Here is a 20,339-nt window from a genome sequence, read left to right as displayed (position 1 = left end):
AGCCCCACATTTTGCGGGTTTTTACCGTGTTTGCTCCTAGGAAAGGGACACTGATTTTGATAGCGTAATTCAGACGTGCGTTCTCTGCCGTGCCTCCTTCCTCCAGGGTCCGGGAGCATTGAGGGCTGCGACTTCCATTCAAGGGCCGCCACCCATCCCCCCCTTGCAGGTCGGCTGGAAAGGAGGAGGATGTTTTCTCCCAGCATTCTCTGCGAAAAATAAAAATACTTGAGCGGGAAAACCGAGGTGTGAACTTGGACTGTGCCGGGCTGATGCTCTCAGTCTCCCTGGCATCTTTCTCCGGTTCCTTCTTAAGGTTATTTTTCCTACACTTCCAAAAGGTAGAAAAGCATCGTCTCTTCCCAAAAGATCTTCCCCAACTCAGCTTTGGAGGCTTTTTTCTGGGGTCCATGCACCTTTAAGGGAAGAGGGTTGGGGCTACTTCAGGTCTTCCCGCAGATACCTCGGGTCTGAAGCTTGCGCTGGAAAAGGAGTGGGGTGACCAGCCCCCCCCCCCCGGAGCCGGGTTGACGCGGGCGGGGAGAGTTAGTCCCATCCTGGGATCGTCCAGGTCTCTGTCAGGCTCCAAGGGTCCGAGACTGTACAGTTTTTGATCATCAGAGCCAACAGAGTGAGGGCACGGGTCTAGAGAACCACTTATTGGGAGCTTATGCTTTGAGATACCCTCAACGGCAAAACTGACGTGAGCATTTATAGTAAAAAACAGCAGCAGTAATACCAACACATAAGTATTTAGCGTGCACTTTCCATACCCGTTTTGCATTCACAGTCCTGTTTGAAGCTAACGAACAAACAAAAAACACCATTTGAGACAGATTCTATTTTTGTGCCCATTTCAGAGATGAGGAAACAGAGTTGGAGTAGTTTAAATGACTTTGTTCAGGGTCCCTCAGCCAGGAAGCGGCAGAGCGGGTACTTGGAGCGGCTTGAGTCAAAGGCCCCGCTGTTCTCCTTTGGGTTGCCTCTCCCTTTTGGTAAGGCTGGGGCAGTTCAGATATTGCCTTCCCTATCTTGGAGCGGCAGGCTCCAGGAAGTCGATACATCTCTAGTGCTAATCCTTGCTCTCCAGGATCCCGTCTTCTTTCCCACCCATGTCCCCAAATCCCCTGCAATGGGGGGGGGGTATCTCCAGCTTAGACCTGGGTCCGTGGGGTCCACAACCGCCAAATCCTTCGGAAAACCCGCCCCTTCACCACACCCAGTTCCCCGGGCTAGTAGAGCAGCAGTCAGGCTAGGGTGGAGTCCATCCGGAGGCCTTCCCGGAGGTGGTGGCCAAACTCGTTGCCCTGACTAAATTTTGTTAGGGTTGATAATAAGGGATAAGCTCCTGGGTGGCTTCAGGCCCTTCCGCCTATCTGGAAAGGAAGAGCTCTAGGTGTTATGAACGTTTATTACTTCTTCTCCTCACCTTCTATTTCTCTGCTTAACCAACATCTGACTCCAAGAATGTGGCTCAAAAAGGATGCATATTAATTTCACAATTCCCATCCCAAAGACAGGATGGAACCACCCCAATCTGTGGTTCTGACCCCTAAGAATCTTATAAGGCACCCCTAAGAAATTTACTGAGAATACAATACTCTGTTGGGATCGCAGGGGAGGGATCTATAAGGGTACAAGGCTTAAGGGTGAGCCAAACTCTTCTGACTTTCCGTGGTGTCAGGGGGTGGGGAAGGGGCGCGAGGCTCGGTGGGATGAACATGTTAGCCCTTATATTCAAAAGTCTTAGCTGCCCTGAGACGTCAAAGGCCGGGGCATTTGAACTAAGATCCTGAAGATGGCCCTCAATGAGCGGGCCTACCGCCTTCACAGTTAGCTTTGCTCGGTGCTGCCGCGCTCAAAAGTTTAACTCTTTTATCAAAGGGGAAATTGAAAAATGACTTCTGCAAATCCCAAGACGGGGTCTCTCCAGCAACTTCTGGGGTGGGGAGAGAGGTGGGGGACAAAAAGGGAGGTGGAAAAAAGAGCGGGGAAATCAATTGAAAAAAAAATAAAGATACACGCGGGATTAAATAAGCTAAGAAGCTCAACCGGCGGAATTCTAGATCTGGGTTTTGAAACCAAGAGGGTCCCTCTACCTTTGGCCATCTGGCTGTTTTAAGCTCTGCCCCATGCTGTATGATTTTAGCTGAAAATCTCTTCCGTTGCAGCTTCTCTTTTATTGAATTCATCAAAAGCAAACTTTCCCTGAGTTTTTTTTTTTTTTTTTAAGACGGCTAAAATAATACGCCGACCACTGTGACATTCTCCGCGCCCAGGCCATTTTTCATAACGCCGCGGATCCGCTTTTGTGCCTCTGAGGCGACTAAACAGATGAATAACGAGCAAAGTCTCCCGAAAGTAAGCTAGCAGCTTTTCTCAGCTCTAAAAAAGTTAACTGAAATGAGAGGTGCATGTAAAAACCCACACCCAAAGATGGGGGCCACACTTTTATTACTCTGAATGACAACGACGTCTTTTTAAAAGCAACTAACTCCCACACCCGCACACGCGCGCGCGCGCACGCACACACACACTCACACCAGCACACTTGCTCACACAAACTACACAAACTTTAAGCCTTGTGAAGCTGCCCAGGTGGTGTTTTGGAAATTTTGGTAAAGAAAGAATGAAGGAAGAAGTATTTGAGGCAGATTCTAGCTGGCAAGATGTGAGAAGGGTAAAACCCTGTTTTATTTAGTTTTAGATGTCTTTGTTTTGTTTTGTTAGTTTTTTGGTTTTCTTTTTTGTTTGTTTGTTTTCTTTCTTCTTCTTTTTTTTTAACCGCAGCTAGTTTGCAAGTTGTTTTCTGGCAAGAGGAAAGAAAAGGCTGCAGCACTAAAGGAAGAATCAAAATATAAAAGGACGCTCAAAATGTAGTATTGTGGCAGGTCGGGGTAAGTTACTTTTTTTTTTTTCCCTCCTGTTTTCTGTTTGGTTTTGGAACGCAGTAAAAATGCACTTTGAGTAGTTTTCCTGTTGTTTTTAGGGGAGAGAAAGTAACTCCAGGTTCCCTCCTGGGGTGGCCGCCTCCTGCGACTTCGCTCTGGTTTTGCGAGTATTTTACAGGGAGGTGCTTTCTACCCGAGCCCTGTCATCGCGGTCCCAGAGGCCAGCGAGCCCTGAGTGCTGGGGTTTGGAGAGCCGCGCTCCAGCCACAGAGGCAACAAGTCACGGACTCTAGCCCCGGGCCAGCGCCGCGCAGCTCCGCAGCTGATCCAGGGGCTCGCCAGTCTCAGGAATGAATATTGCACGTGTAAACTACTTGCTTGTGGACGCGCACAGCTGCGACCCTCGGGTTTATCAGGGGAAAAAACTCTTCCCTTAAATGGACGGTTTGGAAAAACTCAGCCATTGGTTCTTGCCAGATGATTATTGATGCAAAGTAAACCCTAGGGTTGGAGCGCGCGCGCGTTTTTTTTTTTTTTTAACCCTAAAAGTATTTCACTTCCGAGTTGCTCAAGTTGACGTCCACTCGGAATTGTTTGTATTTTTTTCAGGGGCTAGGAAAATAACTAGGAGTGATCTGTGGGAGATGGTGTGGACATATCAGTGTGAGAAGCATATTTCCCCGGAAAGTAATGCCCTGTGTTCTCTGAATTGCAGGAAAGTGGCCCCAAAGAAACTCGAAAGGCGGCTCCATGCACGCGCGCACACATTTCCACAGATATGTGTTACGAATGCATAGTTATAGGCACTTTACTCTCACTAACCCGAGGCTCTGGGATTCGGTTCAGTGGTGTGAATACTATTGTTAGTCTGCTGTGTATTTCATGGCATGGATATTTAGGCGCCCGTGCCTAGTGGTCGTTCACTTAAGCACCGAACAGCGACCTGCAAACGTCTGCCGTGAGCCAGATTTTATTTATTATTAGTTCTCCCCTACGCAGGAATGAGGAATAAACACGTGCTGCGCCAAAGATTGGGCAGAGCTGATCCAGATGTTGGCAAATGCGACTTTGCCAGTTATTTCTGAGCGAGCCGAGAGAAATTGACTAGGCAGCCGGAGAGAAATTGACAAGGGAGCTGATGGTTGATCGGAGGCGATTTTGTTCATGAGCAGGCGCGACTCCTGCGCCTGGGTCTGGCGGGGCGAGCATATAAAATGCAACTTTTGCCCCATTGGTTCGCTAGGTGAATTAGCGCATACTGGGACTGAACAGTCCTTGACCTTTGCCTTTATGTTTGCGCAAATGTTTGCCTAAAACACAATCGGCCTTGACAAGGGAGCATGCTACCGTGTGACACTGCCTATTCACCAGATAGATGTTCCCTGCCACACACGACCCAGAGCAGCCTTTTAAATAGCTTAGGTATTTGTACAAACCGTATAAATTAATGTCGGATGATTGCTAGTTGCTAGTTAAATACAAGACAATTTAGATGTGGGATACACATCTCTCTTTAGTCTTTTTTTTCCTTCCCCCTTTCAGAAAAGTCGGTAAGATGACCAGGAAACAAAACTGGTAGTGGAGGAAAGTTTATATCTAGGGAAGGCAACAGATTACTGTTTGATAAAATGGGCACAAGAATGTAGTTCTCTTACAAACGACTTTTCCACAAAGATGGGGAGTGAATGAAGCAAGAGAGAAGAACAGTGGGGAAAACTGAGGGGCTAATGCTCAGGACAATTAGTAATGGGGAGTTTGGGAAAATGAACCCGAAGATCCTGGAGGATTTATTGTTCCTGGAGGAGCCATGAGAGTCAAGAGGCTCTCAGGACTCTGGGAACCCTGTGGGACTGGGGAAGTCTGACCGATTCCTGAGCTTTATGGTTCTGAATACTTCCCCAATAAAACTAAATACTTTAGCAGGAGGAGAAAACATCTTGCAAAAATCTAGAATTGGTTTAAACCTTCTTTTTAACCTCCACATTGTAGGTTTGAAATGATTTAGAGACCTAGGCTGCCTTTCCCTGAACTTTGACATAGGAAAAAAATGAATTTCCCTTGGCTGTGGTTTCTAGCTGGGTTCAGAATTTTCCACATTCTTTTCATTACCAGCAAGATGGCAAAACCTCACTGATTCTGAGGGCTTAATTTCTGGGGGCAGATAGGACTGCAGAGACAGGGAGGGCAAATTAAGAAAAACAGGAACATTTGCAGTATTCCTTTAGGGAGTGTCATTCCTTTGGGAGAGAGGAGTATTTACTTTCTTCGTTCCAAGAGGATGCAGTTGACCAGGGCAGTACGAACTCAAGCCACAACCTGGGGATACAAATTTGAATGTCTGAGAGCCACTGTCATTTCTCCAAATATTGGCCAGGTTGCTTTCAGGCTTCCTTTAACCATCTGCAGGTGGTGGATCACCAGCTCTCCCTTGGAAGCCCTTTCTCTTGTTCTCTGGGCAGAATTTACCTTCTCTCTGGTGTGCTATGGGTCAGAGCAGGGGGAAGTTTGTTAACAAAAAAACCAAAACAGAACAAAGCTGTGTTCCACATAGAATTTTGGTGATGCACAAAAGTAACAGAAAGGTATAAACAACAACACCAGAATGCAAAAGACAAAAGATAAATTTAAGAACAAGCACCTTGCAGAGAATTGTAATACTGAGAGGCTAGCAAGAAGAGTAAACACAAATGATATAGAAAATAATTAAGGAGACTACCTTTATTTTTTAATAATCCTCCCAAGAATTTCTTAATTAACAGATCAGATTTGTTAAGTTTACCTCCACTGCTTAGTTAATAATGTGTCAGATATGAAAGATTTCAAAAACAGTTCTGTAAGTTTGACAGAAAATGTGAGTGGTAGTCTGCGCAGTTTGGCTTTGGGTTTAGAAATTCAGGCAACTAGATATGCATAGAAATCATATTTCAGTTCTCAGAGGGTATCTGCTCATTTCTTAAACTTGTAATCATCTTAATTGTTTTTTAAAAAATTCTTTCATTTTAAGATAAAATGACTCTTGATAGTCTCTTCTCTCTCTCTGCCCCTTCTCATCCGATCTTTTAGAGAATTTAGAAATTAAAGATATATAGAAATGCACCCTTTAGAACTCTATTCTCTGAGATATTCTACAGTGACACGGAGAAAGCAAGGCAGTAATATGTTTTTAGCCTTTAGCAATATGTTTCTAGCTATCTCGTCGCTGTGCTTGTGGTAGATGAAATTCGTTCAGGCTTATGAGTGAATTGGGACCTAGAATTTATAATCCATGATGATGAATATAAGCAACCTAGGTTCAAGCTAGTTGTTGTAAAAATCAGTTTAGGAACTCAAGAGATTTCCAAAGTTGCTTAGTTTGAAATGGATATATATTTAGTAAAACACATCGATTTAGAAAAAATCAACATCGTAAATTAAAATATATCCTAGGTATCAAGTATTCAAGTATTTAGTCCACATAGTCATTTAGTTATTCAATTATAATGAATCAAATTGAAGATGAGAAATGATCAGCTCAATTAATTTACGATAGACATATAGAAATTGTACATATTTCTGGCCAGAGCTGATATACCATTAAATATTTATATTGTGAAGTCTGTAGGTGGTTTTATCTAGCAGTGCTCAAGAGGACATATAGTAATTAGTTGATACAAATAAAGCCATAGCATAATTGCCAAAACTATTCTTATTCAAACGAGTATCACAACTTTAATGGAGGAGAAAGGAGGAATTTTCTTTTATTATTTTTGGAAATAATTAAGCTTTTCCAGTAATGTTATTTTCCTTACAGCAAAAAAATTTAATGGTAATAAAGGTATAAAAAATCTCAGTTTATATATTTAAAAATTAAGATAATTGATTTATTCTTATGAATTGAGTATTTGAGAAAATCTTTGCTGAACATCATTTGCATATGAAATTAACATTCATTAAAGGTAAAATGATTTCATTACCTGACACCGAAACTGTAAAATCTTTTAGATGACTCTAGTATATGTTAACGTCTACATTAATAATTTTCTTTCTGGCTTGATTATGAAATGTCATCCAGCAGGATGTGTGTTTATATTTCACTATGCATTGAAATTAAGGTGAAGAAGTAAATTTAGGTTTCAGGTGCTGGAGACCCCAGACCTTTCTCCTATTCTATTTCCTTGAAGGTAATTCTTTCTCCCTAATTTATGTAGACACAGCTTATATTGCTTTAAAAATCCTCAGCAATTACTTGCTATTAAATTCCATTCTACTCTGCACATGAAAACTTAGAGATGGTTTGGAGGTATGTGAATTTAACTATTAATTACCAAACTTGAGTTGGAATAGCCCAAATTTGTGCATGGGAACAGCCAGGCCTTGCTAGAGTTAAAGTTCAGAGACCAAACATTCCCTAGTTGGCACAAATCTAGGCTTTCTTGGTACAGAGAAAGAAAGAATCCTTTTTACCTCCATTTGATTCACAATCTCTGATCAAATAAATTGTGCTCTGATTTCCACTGCCTATTGCATCCAAAATCAGGCACTAATTACCTACTCCTAGCAAAGACACTGGGGATTCTTGGGAATACTGACTAGGGCTTGGGTTTCAGAGGGCATTTGGAAGGGACTAAGCCAAACTTTACTCGGGAAGGGAGATTGAAGACCTGTTCCTATGGACCATCATGGAAAAATCCCAGATTTGGAGAAAGGGCCCCCAACCTCTTTTCTGTAAAAGTGAATTCAGAATTAAAGAAGGAGGGAGCAGTGAAGGCATTAGAGGGGGAGTGCAGGGTCCAGGAAAGTGCCCACACCTGAGAGGTGTGGAAACCACATTCTCACCTGACATATCCGGGAATCCCTTAGTTTGATAACAGGGCGTAGCCAAGTGTCAGTGTTAATCAGTCACTTGCAGAAGCCGATCCCCACAGGGCGCGCCAGCATGGCAGATACTCAGAGCATTTGGAGGGATGGGGTCTCATTCTCTGATTTATTTGAAAGCAGGCTGGTGGGAGAGCAAGGGGCCAGGAATCAGGTTTTCCTGTTTCCTGATTCTGTTGCACATTCTTAGCTGATCACTATTCATTTGTATTCCCTTCCTTTCCATAGCAGCTTGGGAGACGTTGGAGCAGGGTGCACCTTACCCATTCCACCCATCCCACTCAGCTTCTCCCACTTCCCTTTATGCCTCACACCCTGTCACCCTTTCATACTCCTTCAGCCCTTCACAGACCTTCTCTCACTCCTTCACAGTCCTTCCTATCCCTTCCTCCCCTTCCCCCTCCCCCTCTTCCACTCCCACACAATCCCACAAGCCCCTCAACCCTCCTTACTTTTCTCACTCCTCCCAGACTCCTTACCACCTCAGACCTCTTCAGCCCATACCCTTTGTGTCCTGTGCATCTTCTCACTGCCCTTTGATATCTGTGCCTCTTCCCCATCCTTTCACATCAGCCACTCTCCTGTCTTCACACCTCCTTATCCTCCACACTCTGCTCATTCCCCTAGCACTTCCCCACTTCTTATACCCACCATATTCACATCTCCCATATGCCTCACGCATAGGCCACACTCACACTCATACTCTCACTCATGCACACAAGCCACCCCATCAAACTGCCTTTTGTCCAGTGGCATTTGAGCTCCTCCCTATCTGTTTTTTGGAGAACCTAATATCCAGCCTCTTCCCCTTTGACCCCTCTTCCGCCGCTGCTTCCTTCTATACCTGAGGGTCAGCATCTGTCTGTCCCCCATTCTGGAATTCTCTCTGAGGGAGGGAACATGGCTGCCTTACATTCACCTTTTCACCCCTGAGGGCTCAGCCACCTGGGGCTGGGAGCTGGAGAGACCTCCCCATTGCCCTGGGCTGGACCTGTCGCAGATTAGAGCCAGAACTCTGATTTGACTTCTCCGTTCTCAGTCCTCAGCTTCAGACAGCTTATTCTTGACTCTCTTTCTAGTTTGTCTCTAGACTTCAAGACCACAAACTCATAAGTGTAAAATTTCCATCAGCAGGCTGGGTAGTAGGGTTTTTTAAACTGGTGGTTTTTCAATTTGATCAAGCTTCAGAATTACCCAGAGTCCATTAATAAAACAAAACACAACAACCATAGATTGCTGGTAGGCTCACCCCCAGAGCTTCTGATTTAGTAGACTTGAAGTAAGACCTGAAAATTTGCATTTCTAACAAGTTTCTAGGTGATACTGAAGCTGCTGTTCTGGGACCACGTTTTGAGGAAATTTAAATGGTATCTCAGCAGTATGAAGTACTCTTATTGTATAGTTCTAAGACAGAGGGATGTCCAAAGCACATAAAAGTTCAAGAGCAGAATGATGCTGGCTAGACGGGAATGGTGCCCTAAAAATTTCTCAATCCAGAATACACGGTGGAAGTGTGGATTTATTCTGATGAATGATTAGTTTCTCAGAAAATGACCAAATCATCTTCATGGTTAGGACTTCCTTCATGAGAGGAGGGGCGAAAAATAAGAGGATGTGTTCAGGACATGTCTTTTCCTAAGCCCTTCATTGACCATTTTCAATGAAGCTAATGGTGATTAGAATTAGGGGTAATTGAGTCTTGGGTCACTGAAAGTGCTGGTGTCTCTGGGTAAGGTTTATTGTTTATGAATCTTTGTGTGTGTGTGTGTACGTGTGTGTTAGAGGGTTTGCTGACTACCTTTGTGGTTAGGCTTCCTTTTAAATGAACAAGAGGGCTCAGGCCCTATAGAAACACCTTTTCTACCTGGGTAGTGGTTACCATGGTTACTTGCTTTTTCCCTCTCCATCTGCTTGTGAAGAGGCCTCACGGACTTTTCCCTTCAGTCCTTCTTGAAGGCTGGAAAGTGGCCCAGAAGCTTTGGCCAGTTCATGTTCTACCTTTTCAATTGTCTAAGAAATGGTTTTCTCAGTTTAATTGGAACTGCAAAGATATGTGTATAAAGGAGGAAGAACATAGGAAAAAATTTAAATCCTTCAAATTCAACTCGTGTGTGTCTATGTGATATGCTTAACAGTTAGAGAACCGTAAGCAGTCATGATGCTAAACTGTTTATTTCGTATCTGAGTTTACTGGACAATATAAATCCCAAATTCTAGTCACTTGGGCCCAGAATGTCTGTACGTTTGTCTCTCAGCTGATTTTGCCAACAGTTTTCATTCTCATTTTCTCTAGGTTTAATGACCTAGTCAGAAATTTCTAGTCTGCTTTTCAAGAATTGGATCTAGGGATTAGAGTTTTGAGATCTTAGCCAGAGTATGTGCAATACTTTCATGTTCACAAATTCTTAGCAACAGTTTAATACCCAAAATTTCCCCCTCCTCTTTCTTCACATTACAAATAATTATCCTGTTCTAATATGCATCGGAAAAAACAATTGCATTAATAGGTTTTTCTTATTATCTTGTTATTAAAAATAAGAATTAAGAAGCTAAAATTTTGTTAATTCATAGCTTTTTTCCAAGTTTAAAAAATTAAATTTAATTTTGTCAAATGTCCATTTGCTAGTGCATTTTCTGGGTTTTTTTCCTAGCCAAAACCATTACAGACATTGCTAAAATATTTCAAGAGAGCATCAGCATACTAACTCCTTGAGAAATGTTAGGATAGATATCACACTACCCAGACAACCCAGTTGTCAGATTTTAAAGGTTTCAAGTTGGTCTTGTTTTTCTTTCTTCTACTTTATGATCTTTGTATACCATTCTCTTTTTTTTTCAAATTGGAGCTTTTATCCAATTTTATTTCAAATTTGAGCTTTTAATATGGAAAAGCCAGAGGTTGCCAAAGGAATTAGATGCTTAATGTTGAATCTAAACTGAGTAAATTTTTGAAATATAAAAACTTCATTTATTAACTTGAAATTGAGATGAATGTAATACAAATCTGTTTGTGTTTTCTGCTATCAAAAGAGAAAATTCAATGGGACAAAATCAATCTATAAACCTGTTATTTGTATATTAGACCTGATGTAACCAGTTCAATTAATATTGCTTCTATGTTTAAGTTGTGGGTGATGAATATATTATCTAAAGAAATGCTACAAGTACCTTCGGTTGATGATCTTACAATGATCTTGGTTTTGGGAAAATGGTCCATATGTATTTTGGCTCAGAGATGGTCTCACCAGAAATTATTGTGGCAAATGACTCATAATCATAATGATAATATTAATGTTACTCCCACTTGGGGGGGATCCCTGAATTTAGTGTCTGTTTATAGATCGTTTGGCACTTCCCCCAACCATCTAATCATCCTTTATGGCAAAGTATGGCTGTTGATTGTTTCTTTGTTTTTTTTATTGAAGCATGGTTGACATATATTAGTTTCAAGTGTACCACACAATGATTTGATATTTTTATACTTTTTTTTAAAAAAGATTTTATTTATTTACTTGACAGAGAGACAGCTAGTGAGAGGGGGAACACAAGCAGGGGGAGTGGGAGAGGAAGAAGCAGGCTCCCAGGAGGGAGCCTGAAGCGGGGCTTGATCCCAGGACCCCCGGGATCACGCCCTGAGCCGGAGGCAGAAGCTTAACGACTGAGCCACCCAGAGGCCCCCCCATATACTTCTTGAGATGATCACTGCAATAAGTCTAGTTACTGCCTGTCACCATACAAAGTTACACAATTTTTTCCCTTGTAATGAGAACTTTTAAGGTTTACTCTCTTAGCAAATCACGAATATGCACTACAATATTGTTATTTCTTATATGGGCTAACCACTCCCTCCTGTTGGGTAACCCCCCTCTCCTGCCCCCTAGTGGAGGGCTTGGCAGTGCACCAGCAGTAGGGACAGCCAGCAATTATTTATTGATCACCTGCTGTGTGCCAGGCACTGTGGAGGAAGCCAAAGCGTGTCCAGATTTGGGCAGAGTCCAGTGCTACACAGGGGCTTTGTAAGATGATTTAAGATTGAACAGATATTGTAGCTTCAAGTCCTTGCAGCTCCTTACCTGAGGGCCTCTTCAGAACCCTGATATCACTCATGTTGCTCTTGAAGCCTGACTGGAGGCATCTCTGGCCACCGGAAGCTCCTACAGCCAATTTTGGAAGGAGAAGCTGGGTACTCCTTGGCAGGCCTGGATTTGCCTTCTCCTGTATAGAGCTGTCCAGTTTGACCTGTAGTTACAACCAATCCTGGATCAGCATTGTCAGACGTAGGTTCCACCACACTCTGCTTGAAGAGTCCCATTTTGTGCAGTGGCAGCCACAACAAAACCCAACTTTCCTCTGTGACTTTGTTCTTTTGATTTTTAGTAGATCAAAGACCTGGAGGGAGGAAGGAAAAGCGGGGGTGGGGGTGGGGGGGTGGGGAAGAAAGGGGGTAGGGATTGTTGTCGTGTCAAGATACAGCGCCCATTTGAGGCCACTAGCCCCATTAGAAGGAAAAAGTGCACGGAAAAGGGCGAGAAACCTGCACTTGGCGCGGCATTGTTTGGGGGATTCGAGCTGCGGCCGCCCCTGCCTTCGCCATACAGTACAGTCTCCATGGCAACGCAACCTGCTGCTGCCACCGCCAAAGTTGAAGACGCTTGAAAGGGCTTGAAGAGACCAGAATCACAACCCTATTTCGGTTCCCTGAGAACAACGGGGAGAAAATGAAGCAGAGAAAGAAAGGAGGAAGAAAGGAAGGAGAGAAAGAGGAGGGCTCATGAGGGGAAGGGTGGGGGAGAACGGGAGAGAGAGAGAGGGAGGGAGACGAACAGATAGAGAGAGAATAAGAATGAATATGAATGAATATGAATGAATGAGAGAGGGAGGGAAAGAGAAGAGAGAATATAGAGGAAGGGAGGGAGGGAAGGAGGGAGGGGGAAGGCGGAGAGAAACCCCACCCCAGGCCCATGAATGCTGGCATTGTCCCTTCTTTTCTGAATCTGATTTACCATATCATAACCCCCAGGAAGAAGAAAACATCAATATCCCGAAGGAATGGAGATGTTTCTATGGAAAACCTAGGAATTTTAGTCCATAACAGATCTGGTGTAAAAAAAATCAAAGAGATCAAAGGCAGAGCTCCCTGGAGTATAGATGCGTCTCTGAATTAAAGATGGACGATGCAGACTACAAAGTACTTTTTCTTCTTTATTCAGTCCTCTGTTTCCATTTCAAGGGAGGCACTGGCCTCGTCATATCTGCACTAGACCGTCATTTTGAACAATGTTATGAAGGGGAATAAAAAGAGGAGTGGGGGCACTAGGCACTCGGCTTCCTCTCCCCCAGCCTGGTTTCCAACTATCTTCTCTGGCAAGTCTTAGTGCAGGTATCAGCCCGGCCCTCCTCATAGAAGAAGCTCCTGGAAACCGCCCCCCCCCCCAATCCTACAGGGGCACTTAGGAAAAATGAGATACGCTGAAATCAGGGGAAGGGAAGTGGTGTTAGGCTGGCTCAACAAATTAAGCTCAGGACTTTATCAAAAGAAAAGTGTGGCAGTTTTGGTATGGGGAGGAGATGGCAGGATCTTTAGGCTTAAATGTGGACTGGGGTGGGGTATAAGGTACCCTGTTGGCAGCCCCAATAGCGGTCTTTGCAGATGTGGGCTCCTGGTAGCTCTTCCAAGAGAGTGGCCCCCAAAGAGGTGGACAATGGGGGGGGAGGGGAGACCCAGTTAAGTGAGGGATCTCCTTTCCTGCAAACCCCTCAATCTGCACATCTAAGAAACAAACTCTAAATGTTTTTTAGATACTTCTGGCAAGAAAGACTAGCTGAGTTCCACTTTTCTTTTTAAACCTAAGGCAAACTGAGAAGTCAGGGATCATGATTCCTGGGTGTATCTACAGAAGATCGTGGAAAGGAATAGACCAGTAGCAGTCCTAGATGAATGTCTTCTTCATGGGCACAAAGAGAGTTCTCTGCCCCGGCATGCGATGTGTGGTGTGTGTCTGTGTTGGAGGTGTGAACAGGCTTGGGGAAGGTCTGTTCCCATCTGCGGAGTGGCTTGTGGCCTGCTGTCTGGCTTCTTCTGGACATTGAGGCTGGAAAATTAAACCAGTAAATTTTTAAAAACCGGAGACTGTCTGCTTCCTCCGGAAAGAAGCCGTGATAATCAGTCAGGCGGTCTGGACACGTGTGGAGAGCCAACCCTCTAGAGGCCTCAGCCCTTTGCCCCACAAGTCTACCCTTCAATTTCTCCAAAGCCAACGCCAGCATATGAATATTACAGAAGTCAGTTAAGTTGTTTGCAAACACATGCGGGCTGGTTCAGACAAAGGAGGGGTGAAAGCGGGTTCCCAGGGTGGGATCAGCATCTGTACTGGACTCCAGTGGACCTGGGGTCAGGCCTGACACTAAGTAAACAGTGCCTCGGCTGAGGGTCTCCTTTGTGGCAGCTGCAGCTGTCCAGCTGCCCATTGTCTGACCAGGGCTGGAGACTCCATTGCTGCCCCAGCACCAACTCCGTGCACAAACACAGACCCCGGCGGCGGCACATATCCCCACCCACCATGGCCCTGCCTCATCCGGGCCCCAGGCCACCAGGCTTTCTTTTCTGTCTCCCCTCCAGCAGCCTGGCATCTCCATGCATTTTTTCTCCTTGAGTAACAGCGCAGGTGCGAAAAAGTCCAGAATTTGGGGGAGGGTAGGAAGAATGGGGATGGGAAGAGAACATCATCACAGAACAAAGGAGTGGGAGGTTGGAAATCACAATGAAACTGAAAGCAAGAATGATCTTCTTAAACAGGAATTCTCTGTTTATCCCGTTATTTGTCTTGGAGAAGTTGGTGTGTCAGATACAGAAGATGGGTAACAGGAGACAGGGCAGTAAAATTTCCTGAGCTGGTGGGTGTGTTGGGGGTGGTGGTCTTGGGACTTGATGGCTCACTCAGGGGCCCTGACAGAAATGCCCCAAGGTTTCAACCGCCTGGGTGGTTCTTTGCCGAATGAGTTTGAAACTCAAGATTCCGACACCCTCCCTCCCCCAGGGCACCTGCTCCACCCCCACTCTGGAAGCATTAGGGGTATGTAATGGGCATGATGGGTCCCTGAGTTTTAGACTGGTTTTTGTTGGACTCAGACTTTCTGAGAACTACCCTGGGACTTCAACCTGTTCCGAAGAGTGGGAGTTCACTGGGGTGAAATGACTTCTCCCTCCTGAAGCGTGGAGCTGCATGAGGTATGCAGGCTAAGGGGAAATTTGCAAAGCAGGTAGGAGATGAAGAAGTAACAGGAATGCCTCCTGAGATGAGGCCTCTTACTGCTTCCAGACCCATCTCCACCCAAACAAACTCTTCAGGCTTTGTGGCTCCTACTTCAGAGGAATCTGTGGGACACATTTCCCTGAATTATGGCCTGAGGAGCCAAGTCCAAGGCTTGTCCAGCTGCCTGAGTCTGCCTTTCAGGCCCTCACTGAGTCCAAAGTCAACAGAGTGGTTCAGATCCTCAGAGAGCCAAGCTTGAGCAGCCTCAAAGCAGAGTGGTGCCAAGTTCAGAGCTGTGGCTAATGGCACTTGCCAAATAGCCACTTGCCTCCCAGCTCTGGGAAAGAAAGAAAAAAAAGTTAGTTGATTGCTCTTGGCATTAATTCCCTCTTACCCTCATTCTCTATTAGAGGAAAAAAAAAGTCTTAAATTCCATTTTGATTAACAACTGTCTGCCAGACATTGGAGAATAAGACCTTTTATCTGGTTTAGGTGGCTTGTCTCTTATTCCCTTTATTTCTTGAAATCCTGAATTTAGAAAGTTGGAGGTAAGAATCATACCAAAATTTAAACATGCAATCAGGATGTTGCTGCTGAAAAAAATCCTAGGGCCTGACTGAATAAAACCCCTTTGACTCAGATGCAAAGGTTTCAAGGATACAGGTTTCTGCCCTCTCTCCATCAATGGTCAAGAAGTTGGATTGTTTTTAAATTTCTTTAAATGACCGAGAGAATAGCTGAGGGTTAATTCAATGAGGGCCGCAGTCCCGAGTAGCAGAAGCTACTGAATTCCTGACGTACAAATGTGAGAGAAATCGTTGAGGTCCTCGCTCATCTAAGCTTAATCGTCAAAATTCAATAACCCGAAGAATGGATGAGTTTTAAGCGTTCTGGCGTAGGTTCTGGTCGCGTGCTTGTGCGTGTCATTTGCTGTGGGGGGCACTGGTGGGGACCTCAAACCAACTATCAGTTTCCAGGAAGTCTGTTTTCCGGTTTTCCTAACGAGGAAAACTGTAGGAATTAAAAGGAAACTTTTGCATGAACGCGGGAGCTTCCGGATCTGGCCAGCTGGGAAGGGGACGTGGCGACGGCGGGTTCTCTTGTTAGTGCAGATTCCCCTGGGCGGGTAACACGGGGACCGGTGCCTCCCGATAGGGCCAGGTGTGTAGAAGCTTTTTTAGCAGCTATTTTTCTAGAACATTCATCCGCAAGTTGCAGGGGCTTGTTTTTGTTTTGGTTTTGTTTGATAAGACGTTTGCCGAGGACAAATCCGATGGCAAACCGTTCCTCAGGCAGTTGTCCAAATGCCTCAAATAGCTGGCGCTCGGGGGCGCGCGTGGCAGAAGAGACGAAGCCGCGCCAGGCGGTTCAGCCTCAACTTTGCAAACGCTGCGCTTTTCCTCTGGGTTGGACGGGAGCCTGCCCTGCTCGCATGTGGGAAAATATTGGGTAACTTTGCCACATCCCCAACAAATAAACAGGGTAATTAAAATGACGCAGATGCGGGTGTTGGATTTCTCGGTTTCTATGATCATTAAAGGCAGCGACTTTAAAAAAAAAACTTAATGAAGACTAATGACGGAGCTTTTCTTCTCGTGAATAGATGGCGGGTTAAACCAATTAGACACATTCATCAAATTCTTTCCACGAAGTTTTTATAGACATTTATGTTATGTTCTCAGTACAGCGCAGAAAGTCGCATACTCTTAATCGCCCAGCGCCAGGGCAGATGGGGGAGGCGCCCCGACCCCGGCTAAGGAAAAGCACTCCCTCCATCGCGTCCCAGAAGGCTGATTGCCCTGGGACCTGAGAGTTCACGCATGGCTTTTCCTAGTGCGCCACCAGTGCCCTTCCCACCCAACTTCTTTTTCAAAAAGTCGCTCAAAATGAACGAATTTTCCTCTAAATTCCTCCCAGTGATCAAGACTTCTGGGTGTGGGCGTGTTTGGCAAAATATAACTGTTCCTGGCATAGAATAGCGCCTAAAAAAGGTCAGAATTAAGAACCAAAGAATGGAAATCGATTAATAGAAAAATAACATTAGTGCTCCTTTTCACTTTCCCCAGAATCTCCTGTGCAGGCCAGGAGAGACATGTTTCCAAGGGGCCCAGATCTGCGCGGGGTGGCCGGGAGAGGGGAGAGAGGTGCCCAGAGAGCTAAGTGTCAAGGACTGCCCCAAACCCTGAGACCCTACCAGCCTGGTTTCATCAGCTCTGCCCGCCACGGTGCCAGAGGATCGTCCGAGCAGATTTAAGACTTAATTTCCTTAATTTCCCTGGAGTTCCGACCCTCTCCTCCCGAGTGCTGTAGAAGTTGAACTTGTAGGGAGTTTTCTGTAGCCTGAGCTGCCCCGGCCTCCTCTGAAATAGGAGTCCCATTGTTGGCTAGGACCCTGTACGTCTGCTATTTGAACAAGGACTTCTTTCCATTACTTTGGGAGTGACAGGTAGTGCTTGAGCACGTGGGGAAGAAAGAGAAACAATTCTATGCTCCAGGTTCCTGCTTACTGCAGCCACAGGTTTTTCAAAAACAGGTAAAAAGGGAGTGGAATGTGGCTTCAAAGCAGATCCTAGTATCCAGTGTGCATCATTCAACATATGCCCATAGGTGCAAAATTACTACATATGTGTGTGTGTCTGTATGTATATCTATGTATACATATAGTGGGGACCTCATAGAAATAATATATTCTCATTATATATAAATATTTCTATATTTATATTTCTCACCTAATATGTACGACTGTACTTAATGAATATGGACATATGCTTTCATTTTATTTTCATACATCACAAGAGTAATTAACTGATATATGTATTTGTTTCAGGTGGTGTATATTGTATATTAGGATATATATCTGTATATATGGTGATAAATACTATACTGGGTGTATTGCCATTTTAGAATCGTATATTAAGAGATGACAATAAAATTGCATTTAAGGACCAATATTGTTTAATAGGATATGTATTATTATATATTAGGTTCTATATACTAGGCTGGGGGATATATTGTATTTATTTTAGAGTGTGTATTTACAACTTTGGACAATGCAGAGTGGAACCTTTTGAACTCCAGCTCTAGCAGGAATCAAGCCTAGCGGGCTGAGACAAAACCAGCGCCGCCTTCTTAGCAGTGCCATCTAACTGCTCTGGGTCATCACTCCTGCATCATCTCCATTATCTTGATATAAATAAGGATAAGAAAAATACGTAGACAAAACACTACGACATTATCCCCGCCAGGCCGGGTTTCCCCATTCGCTTCAAAGCTAGCTTTTCTTTGTTGTTGTCTCTTTTTTTAGGGGGTGGGTGAGTTTGATTCAGCGCGGGGAACTTTCCCCACGCATGGCGACTTTTTAGGGCCAAACTCCGAGTTAGCGGAGGTTCTGAGACCCACGGCAAGGAGACCGAGTAAAAGGCATGACTCAGCTCTAGTCCTGCTACTAGGAAGTGTGGTCGTTGAATGGGAGGAATAAATTTCAGGGTGAGAGCATTTGGACTATTAGGCATGTGAGCGCAGTTCCTAGGTGGATTATTTTAGAGTCAGCTGTTCTTGAAAGCAAGACTGTGACACTAGGTTGTGGCTGAGGAGGGGAGCAGGGGAGAGGAAAGTTTGAAAAACTTCGATTTGCAAGAGGACAAACTCTGAACTCTCCACGCAGATGGTGCAAATCCTGCTGTAATCATTTTTCAGCTCATCCGGAAGCTGCTCTCTGAGCGAAGCCCCAAAGTAAACAAACACCCCCCTCCCTTCTCAAAGTCATGCCTTTAAAGCTACCACCGTCGGCTTAATTACGGTTGAATTATGCAAGGAGCTCCGCAGAGGATGGAACTTTAGACAAATAATTGCGCCATTGTGCGCGGCGGCCGACCCTGCGCGGCCTCCCTCCAGTTTTCATCACTCCGTACTCGAAAGGCGGCGGGGCTCGCAGCCCCCTGAAATCCGCAGCCGGGGGCCAAGCCAGAGACTCCTGCCTAATTAACCTACTTCTCCACCCCGTGGATGTCAAGATTTTAGAAAAAAGGTTGGGGCAGGGGAAAAAGGGGCAACCGGGCTTCCCCCCTCCCCTCCCTGGAGTGGAAGCAAAGTTACTTTGCCAAGTCTTGTTGATTCCTTCAAAGCTTTTGCACTTAAGGCAAAAAACTTGAGATGTCTAGGGAATTAATTGGAAAAGCTTTCGGGACTATTGGGGGAGCCTTGAAGAGACGGAAGGTTTTGGAATATGAATGGCTTCTGTGTTTGGGTAGTGATTCAGTAAATCATTGGGGTCAAAACAGGTTTTCAAACTTGGGGAATAAATGGGGAAAATGTGAAGATCCCCATAATCTCTAGACGGATAATTAATTTTCTAAATAAGAATGCAATTAATCTCGGTTATAATTTCCTGAATAGCAAAAAGTTAGGGATTTTAACCCGGAAAGAGTATCCTCTCCTGTAAGCTTGCTGGGGATTACTCTGCTGATCACAAAGCTTCGATTACTTATAATGTTCTGCTTAACCAATTTCCCATTCAAAACCAAATAATTCATTTCCATTTACTTAGATTTGGCTTGAACTGCAATTGTATTTTCAGGATGAGGAGTCACCTATTTGGATCATGTTCTCAAAAAAAGAGAGAAATCTGTCTGTAATGACCTCCAGACCTCGTGAGATCATATGGAAACTCCACTAAATTGATTGAATAACGTACTATTTGGCTTATCAAGTCTCTTCTTCTTTTCTTACATGAGCGAAATTCACAATATGCTAGACTTCTATGAAGGTAATTTTGGAAGAAAGTATATAGGCTTTGAAATTTACAGAAGCTGAGGGCTGAATTAGAACAGAAAACAAAGTCATTGTAGTTTGTTAAACACTAAGTCATTGTAGTTTGTTAAAAAGATTCAGATTAGATTTTTAAAAAATAAAGATGCTTTGCTATTCAATTAGTTGATCCCCTCCAGCTTTAGAAACTCCACAGGACTCTAGCTAAAGGTGTACACAAACATTTTCCCAAAGGGCTTATGTACAGTCCAAGGCAACCAGTGTTTTACAAGCAGAGATAGCAATGGGATGAGGGGCAGAAGGAAGTAAAATGTTTCTGGAGTGAGTTCCTGATAATCAAATTCCTGAATGGTGTTCTTTCTTTAGGGAAGTTATTTTTCAGCACACAAATGTTTCAGTGAAAATAGAGTAGATGCCTTGAGTTAATGTGTTATGTATCCCACAATTAACTGTACTCTGCATTTTTCAGTAACCAGTTTACAGTACACGAACACAGATACATGCCCGTGAATGTAGACATAAAGACAAAAAATGTAGCCAGAAAAATAAGAAATAAGTCAAACGTGAAAACAGA

General features: G+C 44.2%; 1 protein-coding gene across 1 annotated transcript in view; it reads left to right on the top strand.

Moving 5' to 3' along the window:
• Nucleotides 1–20,339, top strand: part of ZIC4 (Zic family zinc finger 4) — a 99,144-nt gene that overhangs the window by 29,467 nt on the left and 49,338 nt on the right. The window contains exon 6 of the mRNA XM_087870327.1: nt 861–995. Within this exon, the coding sequence (XP_087726453.1) occupies nt 861–995 (135 nt within the window). The remainder of the gene's footprint in view (nt 1–860; nt 996–20,339) is intronic.

Source organism: Ursus americanus, chromosome 20 (assembly GCF_024610735.1).
Source record: "Ursus americanus isolate L20-20 chromosome 20, mUrsAme1.1.p, whole genome shotgun sequence".
NCBI lineage: Eukaryota > Metazoa > Chordata > Mammalia > Carnivora > Ursidae > Ursus > Ursus americanus.
The sequence above is the reverse complement of the archived record's forward strand: the minus strand, read 5'-3'. Positions and strand labels throughout refer to the sequence as shown.